Source organism: Chaetodon trifascialis, chromosome 3, assembly GCF_039877785.1.
Source record: "Chaetodon trifascialis isolate fChaTrf1 chromosome 3, fChaTrf1.hap1, whole genome shotgun sequence".
In the NCBI taxonomy this organism is placed as follows: Eukaryota; Metazoa; Chordata; class Actinopteri; order Chaetodontiformes; family Chaetodontidae; genus Chaetodon; species Chaetodon trifascialis.
The window spans coordinates 21,843,635-21,860,589 of NC_092058.1; the positions used below are offsets into that span (position 1 = coordinate 21,843,635).

At 42.1% G+C, this 16,955-nt stretch overlaps 2 protein-coding genes across 2 annotated transcripts; one reads left to right on the plus strand and one right to left on the minus strand.

The window, feature by feature from the left end:
• Nucleotides 1–4,978: 4,978 nt before the first annotated feature.
• On the plus strand, nt 4,979–6,704 carry svbp (small vasohibin binding protein). Its single transcript, XM_070959096.1, has 2 exons — nt 4,979–5,114; nt 5,250–6,704. Exons 1-2 carry the CDS (start codon nt 5,001–5,003, stop codon nt 5,334–5,336), a joined length of 201 nt encoding a protein of 66 aa, XP_070815197.1. The 5' UTR covers nt 4,979–5,000; the 3' UTR covers nt 5,337–6,704.
• A 1,311-nt stretch (nt 6,705–8,015) lies between these two features.
• Nucleotides 8,016–15,268, minus strand: fbxo2 (F-box protein 2). The gene is made up of 6 exons (XM_070959024.1): nt 15,187–15,268; nt 14,189–14,254; nt 11,686–11,812; nt 9,480–9,572; nt 9,260–9,398; nt 8,016–8,536 (listed from the first exon to the last, which is right to left on the minus strand). The coding sequence occupies exons 2-6, from the start codon at nt 14,223–14,225 to the stop codon at nt 8,402–8,404; spliced, it is 531 nt and encodes a 176-aa protein (XP_070815125.1). The 5' UTR covers nt 14,226–14,254; nt 15,187–15,268; the 3' UTR covers nt 8,016–8,401.
• Between the last annotated feature and the right edge of the window lie 1,687 nt (nt 15,269–16,955).

A 16,955-nucleotide genomic window follows, 5' to 3' on the forward strand; every position in this document is an offset into this window, starting at 1 on the left:
AGCAGCAACAGTTTAAAGAATGTAAATCTGATATTTCCTGCGAGTGAACCAGAGCTGAAGGACTCTAACCAACAGCGTGAATGTGAAGTCTGAGGAGCAGCTACAGAAGCAAACACTAGAGGGAGACATGGCAGCATCTGCAACCTGCTCCTCAGACACCTCCCTGCTGCAGGAAGTCACAGTTTGACTCCACGAAATACCACCGAGACGTTTAAAGAGGCCAAATCCTCACGAGACAACTGTCCAACTGTCCCTGAGCCTCTCTGGATAAACACCTTCAACATCTAACGGTCAAACCGTTTGAGATGGACCACAGTAAACACACACTCGTTGATGTACACACGTACGTATATACGTATGTGTGTATGTATAGAAATGTATGTTTGTGTGTACATGTATATATGCACACGCACATGTACCGGGGTGGGGCCCACCAGAGGGTCACCCGATGAATCTGAGGGGTCGTCACATGAAGTCCTGATCCAAAAAACCTTCATTCTGTTGGACACCGATGACCTGATTGGACCTCTTTGGGCCTTCAACAGGTCTTAAATTAAACCTTGTGAAATGTTTGGAGGAGAAAAGTTTCAGAAACATGTGAAATACGACGAAACACTGATTTTATTTTCACCTTCACAGTGAGTCGATTCTCTAAATGAACCATATGAGTATTTGATGACAGAGAGCAGGACTTCTACTTCACAGCCTCCATCATGTCTTCCAGCTGTTTGTCCTCTGTCCATCTTCATTCACAGAGACAGATACGTGCATTTCTTTTTATCCAATTTTTATTTTTTATTTGGTCCTGATTAAAGCAATGTCTTTTAGCAATGATTTAAAAGTTAAATCTAAACCTAAAATGTTAAATCTAAATTTTTGAAAGTTAAATCTAAATCTAAAATGTTAAATCCAAATTTTTAAAGTTAAATCTAAACCTAAAAGTTAAATCTAAATCTAAATGTTAAATCTAAGTCACCTGGAAACAAGGTGGAGGTGTGTCTGTGGGTGCTGTCCAAAGAAGGCGGCGTGGAAAAAATGTTAAATCTAAATTTTAAAAGTTAAATGTAAACCTAAAATGTTAAATCTAAATTTTAAAAGTTAAATCTAAACCTAAAATGTTAAATCTAAATTTTAAAAGTTAAAGGGGAGAGGCGGTGAGGGGGGAGGGCTGAGGGAGGGGTGCGGGTTGGAGGGGGGGCGGAGAGGCCATGGGGGAGGAGGAGTGAGGAGGGGTGAGGGACAGGGGTGGAGGGAGGAAGGGGGGCGATGGAGACGGCAGGGAGGGTGGAAGGACGGTGGAGGGAGGGTCGAGAGGTGATGGGGGAGGAAGAGGGAGCTGCCGTTATCCGACCTGGGGCCGACAACCAGCAGCCTCCTCCTCCTCACTGTCCTCTGACACGAGCTTTTAAGCTTTCTTCTTCTCCTCCTTTGCCTTCTTCTTCTCCTCCTTTGCCTTTCTGTTCTCCTCGTCCTTTGCCTTCTTCTTCTCCTCCTTTTCCCTTTTCTTCTCCTCCTTTTCCATCCTCTTCTTCTCCTCCTTTTCCATTTTCTTCTCCTTCTTTTCCCTTCTCTTCTCCTCCTTCAGCTTCGTCTTCTCTTCCTTCTCCTCCTTTGTCTTTGGAGTCTTGAAGAGAAACCCGAAGCGACCCTTCTTACTCTCCTCCTTGAGGCGGACGTCTTGCACGTCCTTCTCCTGCTCCTCCGTCTGATCGGCTCTCGCCTGGCAGACTTCGGTCAGCTCCTCCCTGAGGTTCTCCTGCAGATCGTTGGGTTCGGTCTGCTCGCTGTGGAGAATTTCAGCCTCGACTCCCGGCAGCTTGTCGGTGGTCTCGTTGACCCCGACGGAGCGTTCGGGGTTTGCGTTCTCCTCCTTTCCGGTCTCATTCGTTTTCTTGACTGTTGTCTTTGTCTTTGTAGCCGCCTTTTTCAGTCCAGTCTTCACCCATTTGTTTCGGGACACCAAGGCCCTCCTCTTGGTGTTGGCCTTCAGACAGAGCTCCTCCAGACGTTTCCTTTCTCCTTCCAGCTCCTTCTCTCTCGTCTCCCAGCTCTGCACTTTCTCTGCAAGCTCTTCTCTGAACTTCTCCTGCAGATCGAGAGACAGACGGTCTTTCTCCTGCTGGAGGAGGTGGACCTCCTCGTCTCTCAGGTAGAGCTGGTGCGTCACCTTGTTCAGCGCCATCTGCAGGTCATTCTGCAGCACGACACTCTTCTGGTTTTCCAGTTTCAACTGGAGTATCTCGATGCTCTGGGCTGGGATGATCTCCACCTGCTCTATGAGGGAGGACATCTCCTTGGTCCTCTTGAGTTCATCTTGGAACTCCCTCTCCTTGAGCTCCAGAAGCTCCTGCAGTCTGTTGTTGTCCTGTTGCAGGTGCTGCACGCTGTGGCAAAGCTTCTCTCGCTCTTCATTGCCTTCATTGGCCTTCAGACAGAGCTCCTCCAGACGTTCCCTTTCTCCTTCCAGCTCCTTCTCTCTCGTCTCCCAGCTCTGCTCTTTCTCTGCCAGATTTTTTCTGAACTTCTCCTGAAGATTGTTGTGTTTGATCTTCCATGCTTTTTCGCACCGGATAAATTCAGCTCTGTTGTGGGACACGGTGGCTGTTGTCTCCTCGAGCCTGAGAGACAGGCAGTCTTTCTCCTCTTTGAGGAGGTCGATCTCCTCGTCTCTCAGGTAGAGGTCGTGCACCACCTGGTTCAGCGTCCTCTGCAGTTTCTCCAGTGTCAAGTGGAGTGTCTCGTCGCTCTGGTTTGGGATGATCTCCACCTGCTCTGTCTGGGACTGCACGCTTGTCTTGAGGGAGGACATCTCCTTGGTCCTCTTGAATTCATCTTGGAACTCCCTCTCTTTGAGCTCCAGAAGCTCCTGCAGTCTGCTGTTGTCCTGCTGCAGGTGCTGCACGCTGTGGCAAAGCTTCTCTCGCTCTTCGTTCCACTCAGACATCGCCCTCCTGTATCGAACCAAGTCCTGGTTCATTGAGTCGTGCGCAAACTGATAGCATTGAAGTTGGTCTCGCAGACGTTGCACCTCTGAGCCGACGACCAGACGGCCCAGATGATCAAGGCGACCCCTGATCATTGGGAAGCTTGTCTGTGCCATCAGACTGTCAGTAGTGAACTGTTAGAAACTGCACTCGCCTGTGGTAGACTGCGCTCGCCTGTGGTAGACTGCGCTCGCCTGTGGTAGACTGTGCTCGCCTGTGGTAGACTGCGCTCGCCTGTGGTAGACTGCACTCGCCTGTAGTAGACCGTGCTCGCCTGTAGTAGACTGCACTCGCCTGTGGTAGACTGTACTCGCCTGTGGTAGACTGCACTCGCCTGTGGTAGACTGTACTCGCCTGTGGTAGACTGCACTCGCCTGTGGTAGACTGCACTCGCCTGTAGTAGACTGTACTCGCCTGTGGTAGACTGTGCTCGCCTGTGAAGATACTTCTTGAAACTATGTGACTGTGGTACTCCAACAATAATGTCAATGCTCCTCGGTCAAGTTCAAAGATGCTCTGACTGGAGAACAGCCAGAGAGCACATTTATAGAATCCTACATCAAAGCCACAAAGACTCCATTCTATTGGCTTTGACCTTCAAAAGCACTTTGTTTTTTTTAAAATATCTTTATTGACACCAACACTCTTTTTCCTTTTTGTTTTTTTTTAAATATCTTTATTGACACTAACACTCTTTTTCCTTTTTTGTTTTTTCTTAAAATATCTTTATTTCGAGAAAACAGTGACAGAACAACATGAGGAAGAAAAATACCAGTGAGAACAGTGAAGACATGCAGGCCAGTTAAAAACAACAATAATGATAATCACAATCATGCTAATAATAATAATAATAATAATAATGGTGTGTGTGTGTGTGTGTGTGTGTGTGTGTGTGTGTGTGTGTGTGTGTGTGTGTGTGTGTGTGTGTGTGTGTGTGTGTGTGAGTGAGAGAGAATTCAAAACGGATAACCATCAGTGAAAAAACATTAAATGAATATTTATATGAAAAATATGGATTATTTGTTTTTTCCAAAGCAACACAAACATGACACAAAAGTTAGTTACACACAGAAGTGCGATTACAAACGGATGGCAATGAAACACAAAAACATGGTGATAAAATGTAGAAAAAGTTCACTTCCAACATGATTTTAGGTTTACTAAAAACTATACTATACTTTATTATTATTAGTAGTAGTAGTAGTAGTAGTAGTACATCATTTTGAAGACATAATGAATTCGTGAGGGCAGAAGTACTCCAGACTCCACAACGCTTGATGGCGGTAATGCGCGCTTAAGTCCTGCAGCAAACCACCACGAAAGAAGTAAAAACGGAACCAATGTCACACAGCCGGAACCTATGTACAAACGCTTTACTGTGAAACACGGAGTTATTTATTCGTAACACCGTATGACAGCTGTTTTGACCGTAGCTAGCCACAGCCAAATTTCTAGCTAACTTGACGTTCATCAAATTATTTGACTGCTTTTCACGTGTAAGTGCGCCATTATTTGGAATGAAAATGTTATTGTTGGTTGAATTGTGACTTAAAAAAGTAAACCACAGCTAGCTGTCTATCTAACATTAGCTAACAGGGCAAATGTGCGTCTCATGACTGAAGAAATACATTCTTTCCATCTGGGCACCGTATCGTACCTGTCTTAGAAAATACCTTTTGCAGACGTCGCTACTACAAATTTGGTGTTACTTTTGGCAGTGCGTTTTGTGAGTTTATGAATTAAACGCAACATTAAGTTAGTTTAAACGTCATACAAGTAGCATTAAGTCTCCTAGAAAAAGGAAGAGAAATGCATGAGGCCATCAGTCACATCAGCTCTGAATGCCTCTGGCGCGTCTGTGTGCTAGCTGTATGCAAGTGATGTTAAGCAAACCGAAGGGCTTGGTGTTTACCTTAAAAAACTAAAATAAATTAATAAAAATCTCTGTTGTTTACAGTAAGTGGTCGATTGAGTATCATAACTTAACATTCCCAGGTTGATTGGAGGACTGTGGACATGGAGCCTGCCTGCCGCAAAGACAAGTCAAAGCTTAACTCCACCCCGACCAGAGGAGACAGAGCCAAGCAGAAATCTGCCCAGCAAGAGCTGAAACAACGACAGAGAGCAGAGGTGACCAACATCACTATTTTTAAATCTGGCACTCCCCAAGAGACTTCATTCTGCTTGTGTGCCAAATGTATTATATGTCACACAACTTCTCAATCCTGTATAATCAACTGTGTCTGCTCTCTTCTGTATTTACAGATTTATGCCTTAAACAAGGTGATGACAGAGTTGGAGCAGCAGCAGTTTGAGGCCTTTTGTAAACAGATGCAGTCACAAGGAGAATGAAGAGTTCCTGCTTATTCTGCCTTCCTCTTTCATCTGAACCAGGACCTGACCTCCAGACACACCATGTATGCACACAATGAGCAACACACAACCACATACTTCTACTTTTGTTCAAGAAGACAATCTTTGCTCTTTTACTGGCTCAGATTTCTGATTCTCTGAACCTGAATATGTCAGAGAGTGTTTTTATAATAAGTTGATGTGATCATTAACTGAAAGCTTTCTAGGTAAAAATCGTACAAACAGAAAGCAGAGTTGCATATTTCCTCCTGACACATCAAGTCACTGACTGTTCCTGTGCTGAAATATCAACTTTTGTTACACTAATGTAAAAGTTGAAGTGAGCTTGCATGCTTTTTTTTTCAGTACTGCCAAAAAAATTTAAGTTTTGGAGCTTTAAACTCAATCAACACTTCCACACAGCCGGCCTTCAAGACTGGAGCCAAAGCACAAACACCTTGCTGGTTTTCTAAGTTCAATCTCATGTAAGCAGGAAATGTACTTGTTTTTGTGCAGCGCTTCAGTCAAAAAAGTTGACATATTTAATATTTTTGTCGACACAAGAGATGACGAATGGACATTATTGGTGTAGTTTAGGGCCAGTGTGCACTCTTAGCCCTTGTCTTGTTTAAATAAGAAAAAATTAAATGATTGGAGGTCGTTATTAATTGAAATACTTTTGTTACCTTATTATTTGGACAAGGTGCAAATGTTCTCATACTTATATCTTTGTAGTGCACATTGACATTTATCTCAGTTATTGTCTCTTATTCTCCCACTATTTGGATCACTTATATCGTTAAGCAGCAACACTGAGGCAGCAGCTTATGATGGCATTGATGACATTGATGACAGTACTACAGAGAGACCACACCGTTGTTGGCTCGAGGATCTAAATGATGCAGTGCCACACTGTCGACTGCTGGCCAGGACAAATATTAGACTCGACTGACAAAATACAGCTACTGTTGAAAGAGTGCAGTTCAGACATTGATGTAGTGTAGTGTAGACAGTGAAAACAAGAAGTTGTTTTGACCATAAACAATACTTACTGTAGCTTGAAAACAGACAGTTCTCTTCATATGCCAGTATTGGTGTTCACTTTGACCACTGTCTGCATTGTTTGCAATATTAACTGGCCTGCTTATGAATAATATTGTATTTCATTGTCACTTTCATAAGTTTTGCAATCTAAACTTCTTTTTGTCTGGCGACTGCAAAATATTTATATTTAGTTCAGTATGTCATCCACTTTCATTTGAGTTATGCAATTTTGATTTAATGAAAATAAAAGTGTGGATTTTTTATGACGTGTTTTTATTTGATACTGTCTGCATTTTGTCCACATACTAAAGTAAAATAGTCGGTAATGGCCGTGGTTACGTTATTTACTGTCATCTCATTTTATCGTCCATTGTATCTCCTGAGCCCGTCTTCAGATGTTGCTTCACTAATTCAGGATAACATGCTGTGAACAGACTAATAGAATCCTGTTGATTCTCATCCAGCTAGTTTGGGTCTTTGAACACAGTTTGAGAAATGATTTGTTAATCTTGGATGCACTTATCTTTAATAACAGTGTGCCCTTATTTTGAAACTGGAAAGTGTGTTGGGAAGACACCCAGCATGCATTAGGGAAATAGACTGAGTCTTCTTGTGTGTCCAAAAAATAGAACACAAATTTGTACTGTAGATTTACTGTATTAACTATTTTATGATCATTTATCTGGTGACCTTTAGGAGAGGCTCAGGACCTTGGTTGGGAACCATCGGACTGACCTAACTCAAACAATAATCCATCAACATTTACAGCAGTGCAGCAGGTAGTGCCCCACAGCAAGAAGGTCGCTGGTTCGATTCCCGGGTCGGGCCTTTCTGTGTGAAGTTTGCATGTTCTTCCCGTGCATGCGTGGGTTTTCTCCGGGCACTCCGGCTTCCTCCCACAGACCAAAAACATGCTCATTAGGTTAATTGGTGACTCTAAATTGTCCTTATGTGTGATTGTGAGGGTGAATGATTGTATGTCTTTGTATGTTGCCCTGCAATCGACTGGTGCCCGGTTCAGGGTGTACCCCGCCTCTCGCCCGTTGACAGCTGGGATAGGCTCCAGCCCCCCCACAACCCCGAAAGGGATAGGCGGTATAGAAGATGGATGGATGGATGGATGGACTTTTACTTGAAATTAGGTACTTTTACATTAATGTATTGTTTATTTTACTCAAGTAAGGGATCTCAGTACTTCTTCCAACACTGTTTGATGTGGAACTCTCTCTTTGGTGGGACTGTTTACAATTCATAGATGTGATAAAAGGCCCGGATATAAACTGCTTTTTTTTGCAAATGTCACATGCCAAAAAGGGGAATACTCAAGTAAACTACAAGTACCTTGAAATTGTACTTAAGAACAGTACATGAATAATTTTACTTACCTGTACTCACTTTCCACAACTGTGTGCCAAAAAAATATTGTGACCATATGTGTGGCTGGTAATAACAGTCTGCATGTGCATTGCCTCATTTCTTCAACCACCTACAATCAGTTTCTTGAAGGTGAGGACAAACCACTACCGCATGATTGAACCCTGCATCTACAATAACAGTTCAGTCATCTTGGGATGACGGATAGTCACAGTCGGTTCATAAGATCTGAAAATATAAGGCCAACTTGACAAAACAGGCATTGATGTAGCTGACAATTTTTTTAATGATTTTAAGTTCAATTTGAACGATCAGCTACTTGACTGCTTACAACACCCGTACCCACAAAGCATGTCATTTAGTTTAACACCAGGGTAAGTCACTGTGCAGAGTGAATAGACTATAATTAATGACTGTGTTACAAGCAGTAATTTTAATATTTTTAGGTTAGTAAATCTGAGGTGCCACCACAAGTTTTTCTCCCAGATTTGCAAGTAGGATCTTCCTAGCAGCAGCAGTACATTTCCACAGCATGAGCAGCATTGTGCATGGTATACAAAGGTGTAAGGTAAGGGCATAAGGCAAAGCTGGTCCTCTTGAAACATCACGTCACAGGTCCCTTCTGCTCTCACTCTTTTTCCTCTTGCTCAGACCTCGACAATAACAGAGCTGCCAGTGACACGGACTCCAAACCAGCCATCCCAGAACTTTGTGTCTTGTCCTCCGTGTTCAAAGGAGATGTAACGCATTCCAGGGCCGTAGTTAGAAAATGTATGGCTGACCTGGAGTTCAAACAGAGAGAGAAAGTGTTTTAGTAAGTGTTCTAAAACATGCCTTTATGTGACAGTAGCTTCCAGTGGTCATAGTAATTATGACAGAAGGAGAAAATCAGTTTAAGAATCAGTGTTTAAACATGGCCGTGGACATTGTACGATTCCATTTTATTTCTGCTGTTTATCTCATGATCGTTGCAAACAAAAGATAAAACAATTGCCGCTGTGATAATTTTTCAGATTTGCTGTGTTTTGGCCTCTGACAGGCCTTTACACACGTTAAGATGTCCTGGATCGTATTTTATTGTCTCACAAGTAACTTAAACAACAAAACCCTGTCAGTGCTGTCAATCTCAGTCTGAATATCCATCACATACTTTGTTCATAGCAAACTACAGTCTTTCCTAAAATCTTGCTAAATCTTAACTGTAGCATTGTCACAACACAAAACCGATTTATTTTCACCAGTGATTTGTAGCTGTTTCGGATGGTGCAGAGTCATGATATCCTGCTAATAGGTGCATCAGATCAGGAAATGTCGTTCCATGGTACATGTTGCTTAATTTGAAGGATTTGTTCTTATGGACTTCTATGTATCAGGGAGTCCTTACCACTCACAATGTGTATTCCTATCAAACACAAGAGGAATTAAGGACCTGGGACCCCTGTGACTATGTCCCTGTAATCCAGGAAGAGCCAAGGAGTGTACAGTGCATTCCCCTCCCTGTCTACCTGTTTCCAAAAGCAGTTGTCACAATCGGGATCAAGGGTCACCGGGTCAGGTTTGAACTCCTGTATGACCTCATGATTCTCATCCAGTAGACACACAGTCATTCGGTAGGTGCAACCACAATCCTTCCTGCCAGAGTACCTGCAGGATGAGTCGCCTGTTAATCAGTGATACTAGTCACTTAAAGAAGCTTCAGAGGTGTACATCAGTCCTCGGTCTTACCAGTCTTCCACTGTGACAGGGGGCTGGGCATCCAACTGCTCAAAAGAGAAACCCTCCTCTAACAAGTCGATCACCTGTCTCTTCAGACACAGCCTACAACACACAGTTTGTTAGAAACCAGGAGGATTGGTAAACAGTCAATAAACTTTGACATGAAAATTAAATATATGTATTAAATAGATGAGAAATAATGTGACAAACTGAGAAACTGTATAATGGTTTCTCAAATAAAAGCTGGGTCTCAAATAATGGCCGGGGGCCTAGCAGACAAAGGCAAACCCCAAAAACCAAGGTGGATAAAGTGTGCATAGCAACTAAGCAAAATGTATGTTTCCATTGCTTTAACTTAATAAATTCAACAAGCTGCCATATTCATGTTGTTTTAAACACTTTTGGATTACTCATCTTAAGTGCAGATGTGTGTTAATGTCAAATGGCATTTCGTAGTAACACACAAGAGCCACATTTGAAGAACTGTAGATCAATAAGTGTGACCACATAAGTAAGCTAAAAGATTCTTATATGAAAACACAGATATACTCTATGTGTATTTATCTTCCATCTTCTTTGAAGTGCTTGTACATTCCCTTTGAACTTAAATGTAATTGGCTCCATGGTTTAAATTTTACAGGATGTGGATGCATGGACATGATTAGGTTAGAACTTTCAAAGCAGTAATCCTTAAAATTATAAGTAAACATATATCATTGTTACAGAAAGTATAGTTTGGCAAGTAATGCAAATTCGACATCCAAAATACAAGACTTTTCAATAAACTATTCAAATTGTTTTTCCCAGAAGGGGGTATACAGTATATTGATGACACTAATAAATTATAGCTTGTTGCATTGGTGTAATGAAATGTATTTTCCCTTCATGTTCTGTCCAGTAACTGGATGCAGTAGCTGTATGTGTTTTTATACATACTTCTCACCATTCTTGATTAATTAAGCATCATCTTAGCCCACTTCTAAAATGTTATATATGCTTTCAGTTTGTTTGTTTACATTTGTCAGTTCATGGTTTTTACAAAGTGGGGAGTCATTTATTGTGTATCCTCTAAATGTAAAATTGTCTGAACTTATGTCTTTGAAAATGATTAATTCTTTATTTATTTTTTCTATGTGTTGCTTTTCTATTGTTCTCAATAGTTATTCATCTGTCTGGAAATAATTCATGTCTTTACTGAGTCGTTTTTTGAGAAGCTAAACTAACCTTGTTTGTGACTGGCAATTAATCCATACTCTATTCCAAATTCAAGACGTCCATTTTGACCCATCTGAACACCTTCTAAATGCTGTATGCATGTTCTTCCCGTGCATGCGTGGGTTTTCTCCAGGCACTCCGGCTTCCTCCCACAGACCAAAAACATGCTCATTAGGTTGATTGGTGACTGTAAATTGCCCCTAGGTGTGAATGTGATTGTGAATGGTTGTGTGTTTGTGCCCTGCGATCGACTGGCGACCGGTCCAGGATGTATCCCGCCTCTCGCCCGTTGATGGCTGGGATAGGCTCCCCGCAACCCCGAAAGGGATACGCGGTATAGAAAATGGATGGATATTATATTATGATATTCCTATTGTGAGATTAATTAACTCACATTTGCAGCACCCTCCAGAGGCTGATTTTTGCCAAATTTTTCTCAAAGTCTCATTCCAGTTTGGGAAACCACTGGCCCAAGTTCTATGTTAATAGCAGTGATTGTTGCTTAGATATGCAATACTATCTGTTTTGACCCCAGAGGATGTTGTTCTTTTAGAACTTGCAGTCTTAAATAACTTTTGATCATCACAATCAATAGCTTCTATGAGCAAGTTTTATGCAGATCAGGCTCAGAGTCTTGGGGGAATTCACCTGAATGGCCCCCAGCCCCCTCTGGCTTGTTCCCCAACAAGAACTGTGGTCATCATTCCTATTGTTTTTATATTTAAGAATGATAGTGGAACCATTTACATCAGTTAAGATATTGTTCAATTTCTTTTTTTTGTTTTTTTCTAGATTCCATTTCCATTTATACCTATCTTTTAGAGACAGTTGTTGAGTAGATACAGTAAGCACTGTAAATTGGAATTTCCCCTTGCGGGACTAAAAAAGGATTGATTGATTGATTGATTGATTGATTGATTGATTGATTGATTGATTGATTGATTGATTGATTGATTGATTGATGCAGTCACTTGAGTTCACATGCAGTATCAACACTTACTCAAAGGAGGTTGCAAAGTATTTGGTCACTCCATCATGGCAGAAGTCGTAGCCGCAGTCTCCTGGCATGTCCTCCACTTTCCATTGACTGCCTCCATTCTCTGTCAGCTCCCAGAATTCCAGCTGCTCTGGGTGGGGAATTGCACAGTCTCTGTCAATAGTACATTTATGTATTTTCTACTATGTACACTCTCAAGTTTTTACCTTTTTATCAAGTCTGACCAGCAACAAAAGGGGCTCAAGACCAGAACTGATCCACTCCCATTTTTCTCCAAATGTAAAACCTATAAAACCTTGGCAAAATAATCTGAAACCAAGATCCATTTACTGTCTTTTTTCAGAGCATGCACAACATCTCAAAGGGCTAGGTGATCAAGAGCATGAGATGCTTTTCAAAGTCAAAAGAACAAACATTATCGACAGACTGTGAAAAAGTAACAGCTCTGACAACATGTCAAAGACGTCTGTTTTTGTTTAAAGTACACACAGAAAATCAGAACATATGTTGGATGTCACTTTTACGTCATGAAGAAGAGCGAATTTTCAGCTAAACTGAATGTTTTGCTGCTATTGAGGCAGTAGATATAACAACTACCTGCTCATTCAGAGTTCTACTCTAGAAACCAAATGAAAGCACACAAAAGTAGCGAGGCATGCAACTTTCTTGTTGGCGGTTGGGTCCACGACCTCAGTATCAAAGTGCTCCAGGATGACAGTTGTTTTGTTTTTTCAAGGGTGCTTCAATTTTATTATCCTGTGGATTCACTGAGCAGCAAACTTTTAGTGCCACAGTGCTTTCCAACATTTTTCAGGTCAGTTTCTGTTTGGTACTCAGTAAAAGCTCCTCCTGATTTATTGGTTCCATCCACCTAAGCAACTGTAAACTATGCAAAACATAGGCATTTTGAGGGTGTGTTATAATGCTTCCTGTGCAGAAAATCACTTCTGGCCCTCCATCTGCAGTTTGTGCCACAAGAGTGACGTGACGTCATCTAAACAACCTATTAAACAGACAATATACAAAAAAAATACAAATACTACGGTATATTCTGAATTCAAGTTTCTCTCTTTGATCAAACTAAGAAAGCTTAATAACTCAATATAAAATACATTCACATACATTCATTCAAACTCCCAGAAGCAAAATAAAACTCACTTAAAACCTCTTGTCTTTCCCACTGTTCCACCAACTCTGGTTTGGTGGAAATAAACCCTGAATTCACCAAGATGTGAAAATCCCTTCTGCTGATGCCCAACCTGCCTCTCGCTCCTCTCCTACTTCATGCCTCTCCTTTTCCCAGCCTGCCATGGCTTTGTCATCCCTGGTGTAAGAGTCCTTGATGTAGATGCGGTAAATCACCTGTACTGTATTCTCTGTCATCAAACTGGCCTCAGTCCATCTTGGAGTCTGTTCAGTCCTGATCAGGCCATGCTCACAGGATGGCTGCTGAGCCTGGTTACGTTGCCCATAGTGTAAACATCAACAGTCCGTCAGTGCTTCAAGCTCTCGGTTGAGGCCAGTGGCAATTGGGGCACTAGCCGCACAGCTAACTGAGCTAACTAGCTAATGGCAGCTAGTAACCAAAATTAGCAAGAGCAGAGTGCAGTAAGCAGCAGCTAGCCATTACACTGATGATAGGTTGTCCCCAATTTGTTTGAAGTGACTTTCGACAAATGGCCAATTCTTACTCATTGTAAAACCTCAAAAAAAAACCCTCCCACTGCCTTGGAAGCTTGCAGCCTGCTGATCTCAATTGCATTGAGTCAGAGTAAGTCACTTGAAAAAAATTAAGGTATGAATATTATTCATTCATACTTAGGACGGTTTTGGGACTTAAAGCTGCAGTTGGTAAGATTGAGAAGCCTGAAAATTTGAACCAACACGAGTTCACATCACTCCCCCTCACTGCGGAGTGTTACTATAACAATCACCATATTAGCTTCATGGTTATTTGTTGTCTTAGCCGTATATGCTGTTGTTGGCAGTGGCGGTATGGGCAGTTTCTCCTTTGCGATGGCTGTTGCTCCGCCATAGCTTTCACTAGCCTCCTGACACCGCTCACAGAGCTGTTTCACTGAGCAGCAGCCAGCAGTGTGAGCGGAGGGAGGGGGCGGTTCACAGCATGTGTGAGTAGTGATTGACAGATGTCAGAGACTCCTTCAGACGCTCCTCTGGCTCCGATTGGTTGTTTTTTGTCGGGCGCAGTAGATTCTTGCAAATTGCAGTAGGAGCAGTAGGTGGGACCAATCGACCAATGGATGTTTTTTTTTCACAGATTACATGTTTCATGTACTGCTGTCTGGGCAGAGGGACAGTTTTAGCAAATATGACAAAAAAATTACTTTTATACAAGTTACCTACTGCAGCTTTAATAGTGATGGCAAATTAGATTAATTTGCTGTTACAGCTTTGTGTTCGTAGCTGGAAAACTCAGTAGATCCACCTCTGACCTAGTCACAACTTAGATGGTTGCGAATCCTCCATGAAGAAAATTGCATCTTACCCTCTCCACTGGGATTCTTCAGCAAGTTTCTGGCCATGGTTGCAATTTATACAGAAAGGAGAAGGCCTGCACAAGAGAAACAGGAAACAGCAACATAGATCAATAACTGTCTCTGCTGCAGTTTCGATCAAGCAATCCGGATCCTGTCCACTCCCACCAGATTTAGTTCATTCTAAACTGCATCTGAAACCATGTCTTCATGTTAATGTCTCAAATGCACATGCATATACAAATGCAAACAACTGACTGTTTTAGAACGACTGTTGTGTAGGATTTAAGATAAATTATAGTGGATTTGAACAATTCTTGGCTACACAAATAGCTACTGAAAAGCATAGTGTTGGCGCTATCAGGAACGAAGAGGTCAAAAATGAAAACAGTCTGACCCAGATTGGGACTCTGGGTCGAATCTGGGACACAGATTCCAAACCTAAACACTAATACCCTGCATAGCACAATAAATGGGGCAAAAGCCACCCCTCTTTACATGCTGAATAGGAGGTATCAGAGAGGATCAACCAGTCATCAGTTAGACATCAGTCAGCAGGAAAACAACCTGGGATAGCATTAAACTGGTTCAAGGGGATATTTGAAGGCTATGTTGAGCGTGTCCCAATGTAGACACTCAAATGTAATTTACTTGAATTTTTTTTTTTTTAACTTTTCTATATAATTTATATGGGTCTGTAACATTAAAATAACTCACACAAACAATAATAACTATTTGAAAAGTGGAAGTAGCAGATTTGGTTCTTTTTAGAAATTTGTCTGTGGAGGTCTACGTTGTGTGAAGATTTTTGTACATTAAACGCTACTTGGTTGCATGTTTTGCCGCATTTCACAGCTCACTGAGACTTCAGACTGAAACGGCTGAGTCATCTGCCTCTGCAGACTCAAAGTCACCGTCATAAAAGATGCAGTACATGCACATTAATGTCATGCTCTACTGTATACCTTCTGCTCTGTGTCAATACATAAGGAAAGCAAATGTTACTCACAGCAACGGAAAAGCAAGTGCAGTCTTCTTCTTGAGCTCCTCTGCAAGATAGTGACCTCGTGACAGTGTGGCTTTTATAGCACACACAAACAGTGAGAGAGAGAGGGAACGGGGCAGGGAGGGAGAAGAGAAGGAGGAGGGACACAAAACACCCCATCTGCAGGTTGGGAGGGAGCATCCATCCAGCAGAACTCAGCATAACCACACATGCACATACTCAGCACAACACATCAACACCAACCAAAAACATTCACCACTCTTCTTTAGTATGGACTACATTATTCCATACTTAACATCTTTTTATCATGACAGCTGCTGAACCAGTGATACAGCTTGACTGGAACATGATTGACTACGTCCTATGAGACACTCTATGTTACATAGACATACATGGTAGCCTAATCACTGTGCATGTAGACATACACCAGAAAAAGTCCCTGGATGGTCCACTCACAAAACATCTCCCCTCCTTTGAGTCACAGACATTATAACACATGCATGCAGATAATAATACGTCTCTTATAGTGTCTCTTCATCAACTGAGCCACATGGACAGGTAAATGACCATAGTCCAAACAGTCTAGGTTCAAAGACCATTCAGCAACTAATATAACATATTCAATGATGCTTCATAAGCAGGCAACTTAGGAACAAGGTAGGACTTTAAACAACATACATCAACATTTTTCTTTCATACTTGTCCCTAACCTGAGGTGATGGGGTAGCCTGCCCAGTCATCTCCATTGCCCTCAGAGTTTTAGTGAGCTATGTATCAAGCAAATACAAAGTGCTTAAATCTTTCCAGGAGATGGATGACTCTTCCCTTGGATGCCAGATAAGCTCAATCAGGGAGATGCCCCAAATCTCTGTGTGAACTGTGTCTCTGACAGGTGAATTTTGGGGTGAGGGCTGGGGTGGTGATGGTTGTTTGCTCGCCTGTGTACACTCTGTCTCACTCAGTTGTCATACAGGAATGAAAATTGGCCATAGGTGGTGCGAGGGTTCCACAATCCATCTAGATCAGATAGGACCTCAGGGCTGGATGTGGATGTTGAACTGTTCAAAAATAGTCAAGTAGTTCTGCTTTGCATATTCACAGATGTCTACTCTGATCTTTTGCCAGGGGCTTGAAGGTAGCAGTGTTGTCATCTGATACTTGGTATGGTCTGTATGTATTCAGGGCTTCAAACACAGAAACCTCACAGGTAAGACACTTCACTCTGCATTACTGATAAAAGCTGCCTGGATAGTGTGTCGGGTACTATCAGTGTTTTCTCTTACTCATACTGCAGTGGGGTTGTACCTCATCCCATGCATGAGCAGGCACTGGCACCTCTGATGAACCATATTGGGGTCTTTGTTGTTGATCAGATGGACCAGAGGCTTGTGGTCTGTGTGAATTGTTAAGTTATCTAGACCAATGACTCTTCCACTGGTCTGGCTTCGGGTCCCACCATCATCCCTTAATGACAAGCTGCACTCCCACTTTTGGGTCGTGGACCCATTTTCAGTGGGTCGCGGGCCTTTACATGGGCAAACAAATGTTAAGAAAAAAAAAAATCCAGTGCTTTTATTTTGAAAGGGATTTTTTATGCAGCAGAGTACCATCTTTTTTCCTCAATTTGGGTCGTGGCTTGTCAATAAGGGATGATGGTGGGTCCCAAAGCCAGACTAGTTGCGAACCGCTGGTCTACCATGAGGAAATCATGGGCCTGTAATGGGATTTCTTGTTATTCATCTTCTCTGACCCTCAATCGTGAACCAAATGAT

Excerpts from the sequence above, each read along its gene's own strand:
- svbp (XM_070959096.1), top strand. The coding sequence starts at position 5,001 with ATGGAGCCTGCCTGCCGCAAAGACAAGTCAAAGCTTAACTCCACCCCG. Across the intron at positions 5,115-5,249 it reads AACAACGACAGAGAGCAGAG|ATTTATGCCTTAAACAAGGT; the intron begins GTGACCAACATC and ends CTGTATTTACAG.
- fbxo2 (XM_070959024.1), bottom strand. The coding sequence starts at position 14,225 with ATGGCCAGAAACTTGCTGAAGAATCCCAGTGGAGAGG. Across the intron at positions 11,813-14,188 it reads GAAGAATCCCAGTGGAGAGG|AGCAGCTGGAATTCTGGGAG; the intron begins GTAAGATGCAAT and ends TTCCCCACCCAG. Across the intron at positions 9,399-9,479 it reads CCTGTCACAGTGGAAGACTG|GTACTCTGGCAGGAAGGATT; the intron begins GTAAGACCGAGG and ends CTCATCCTGCAG.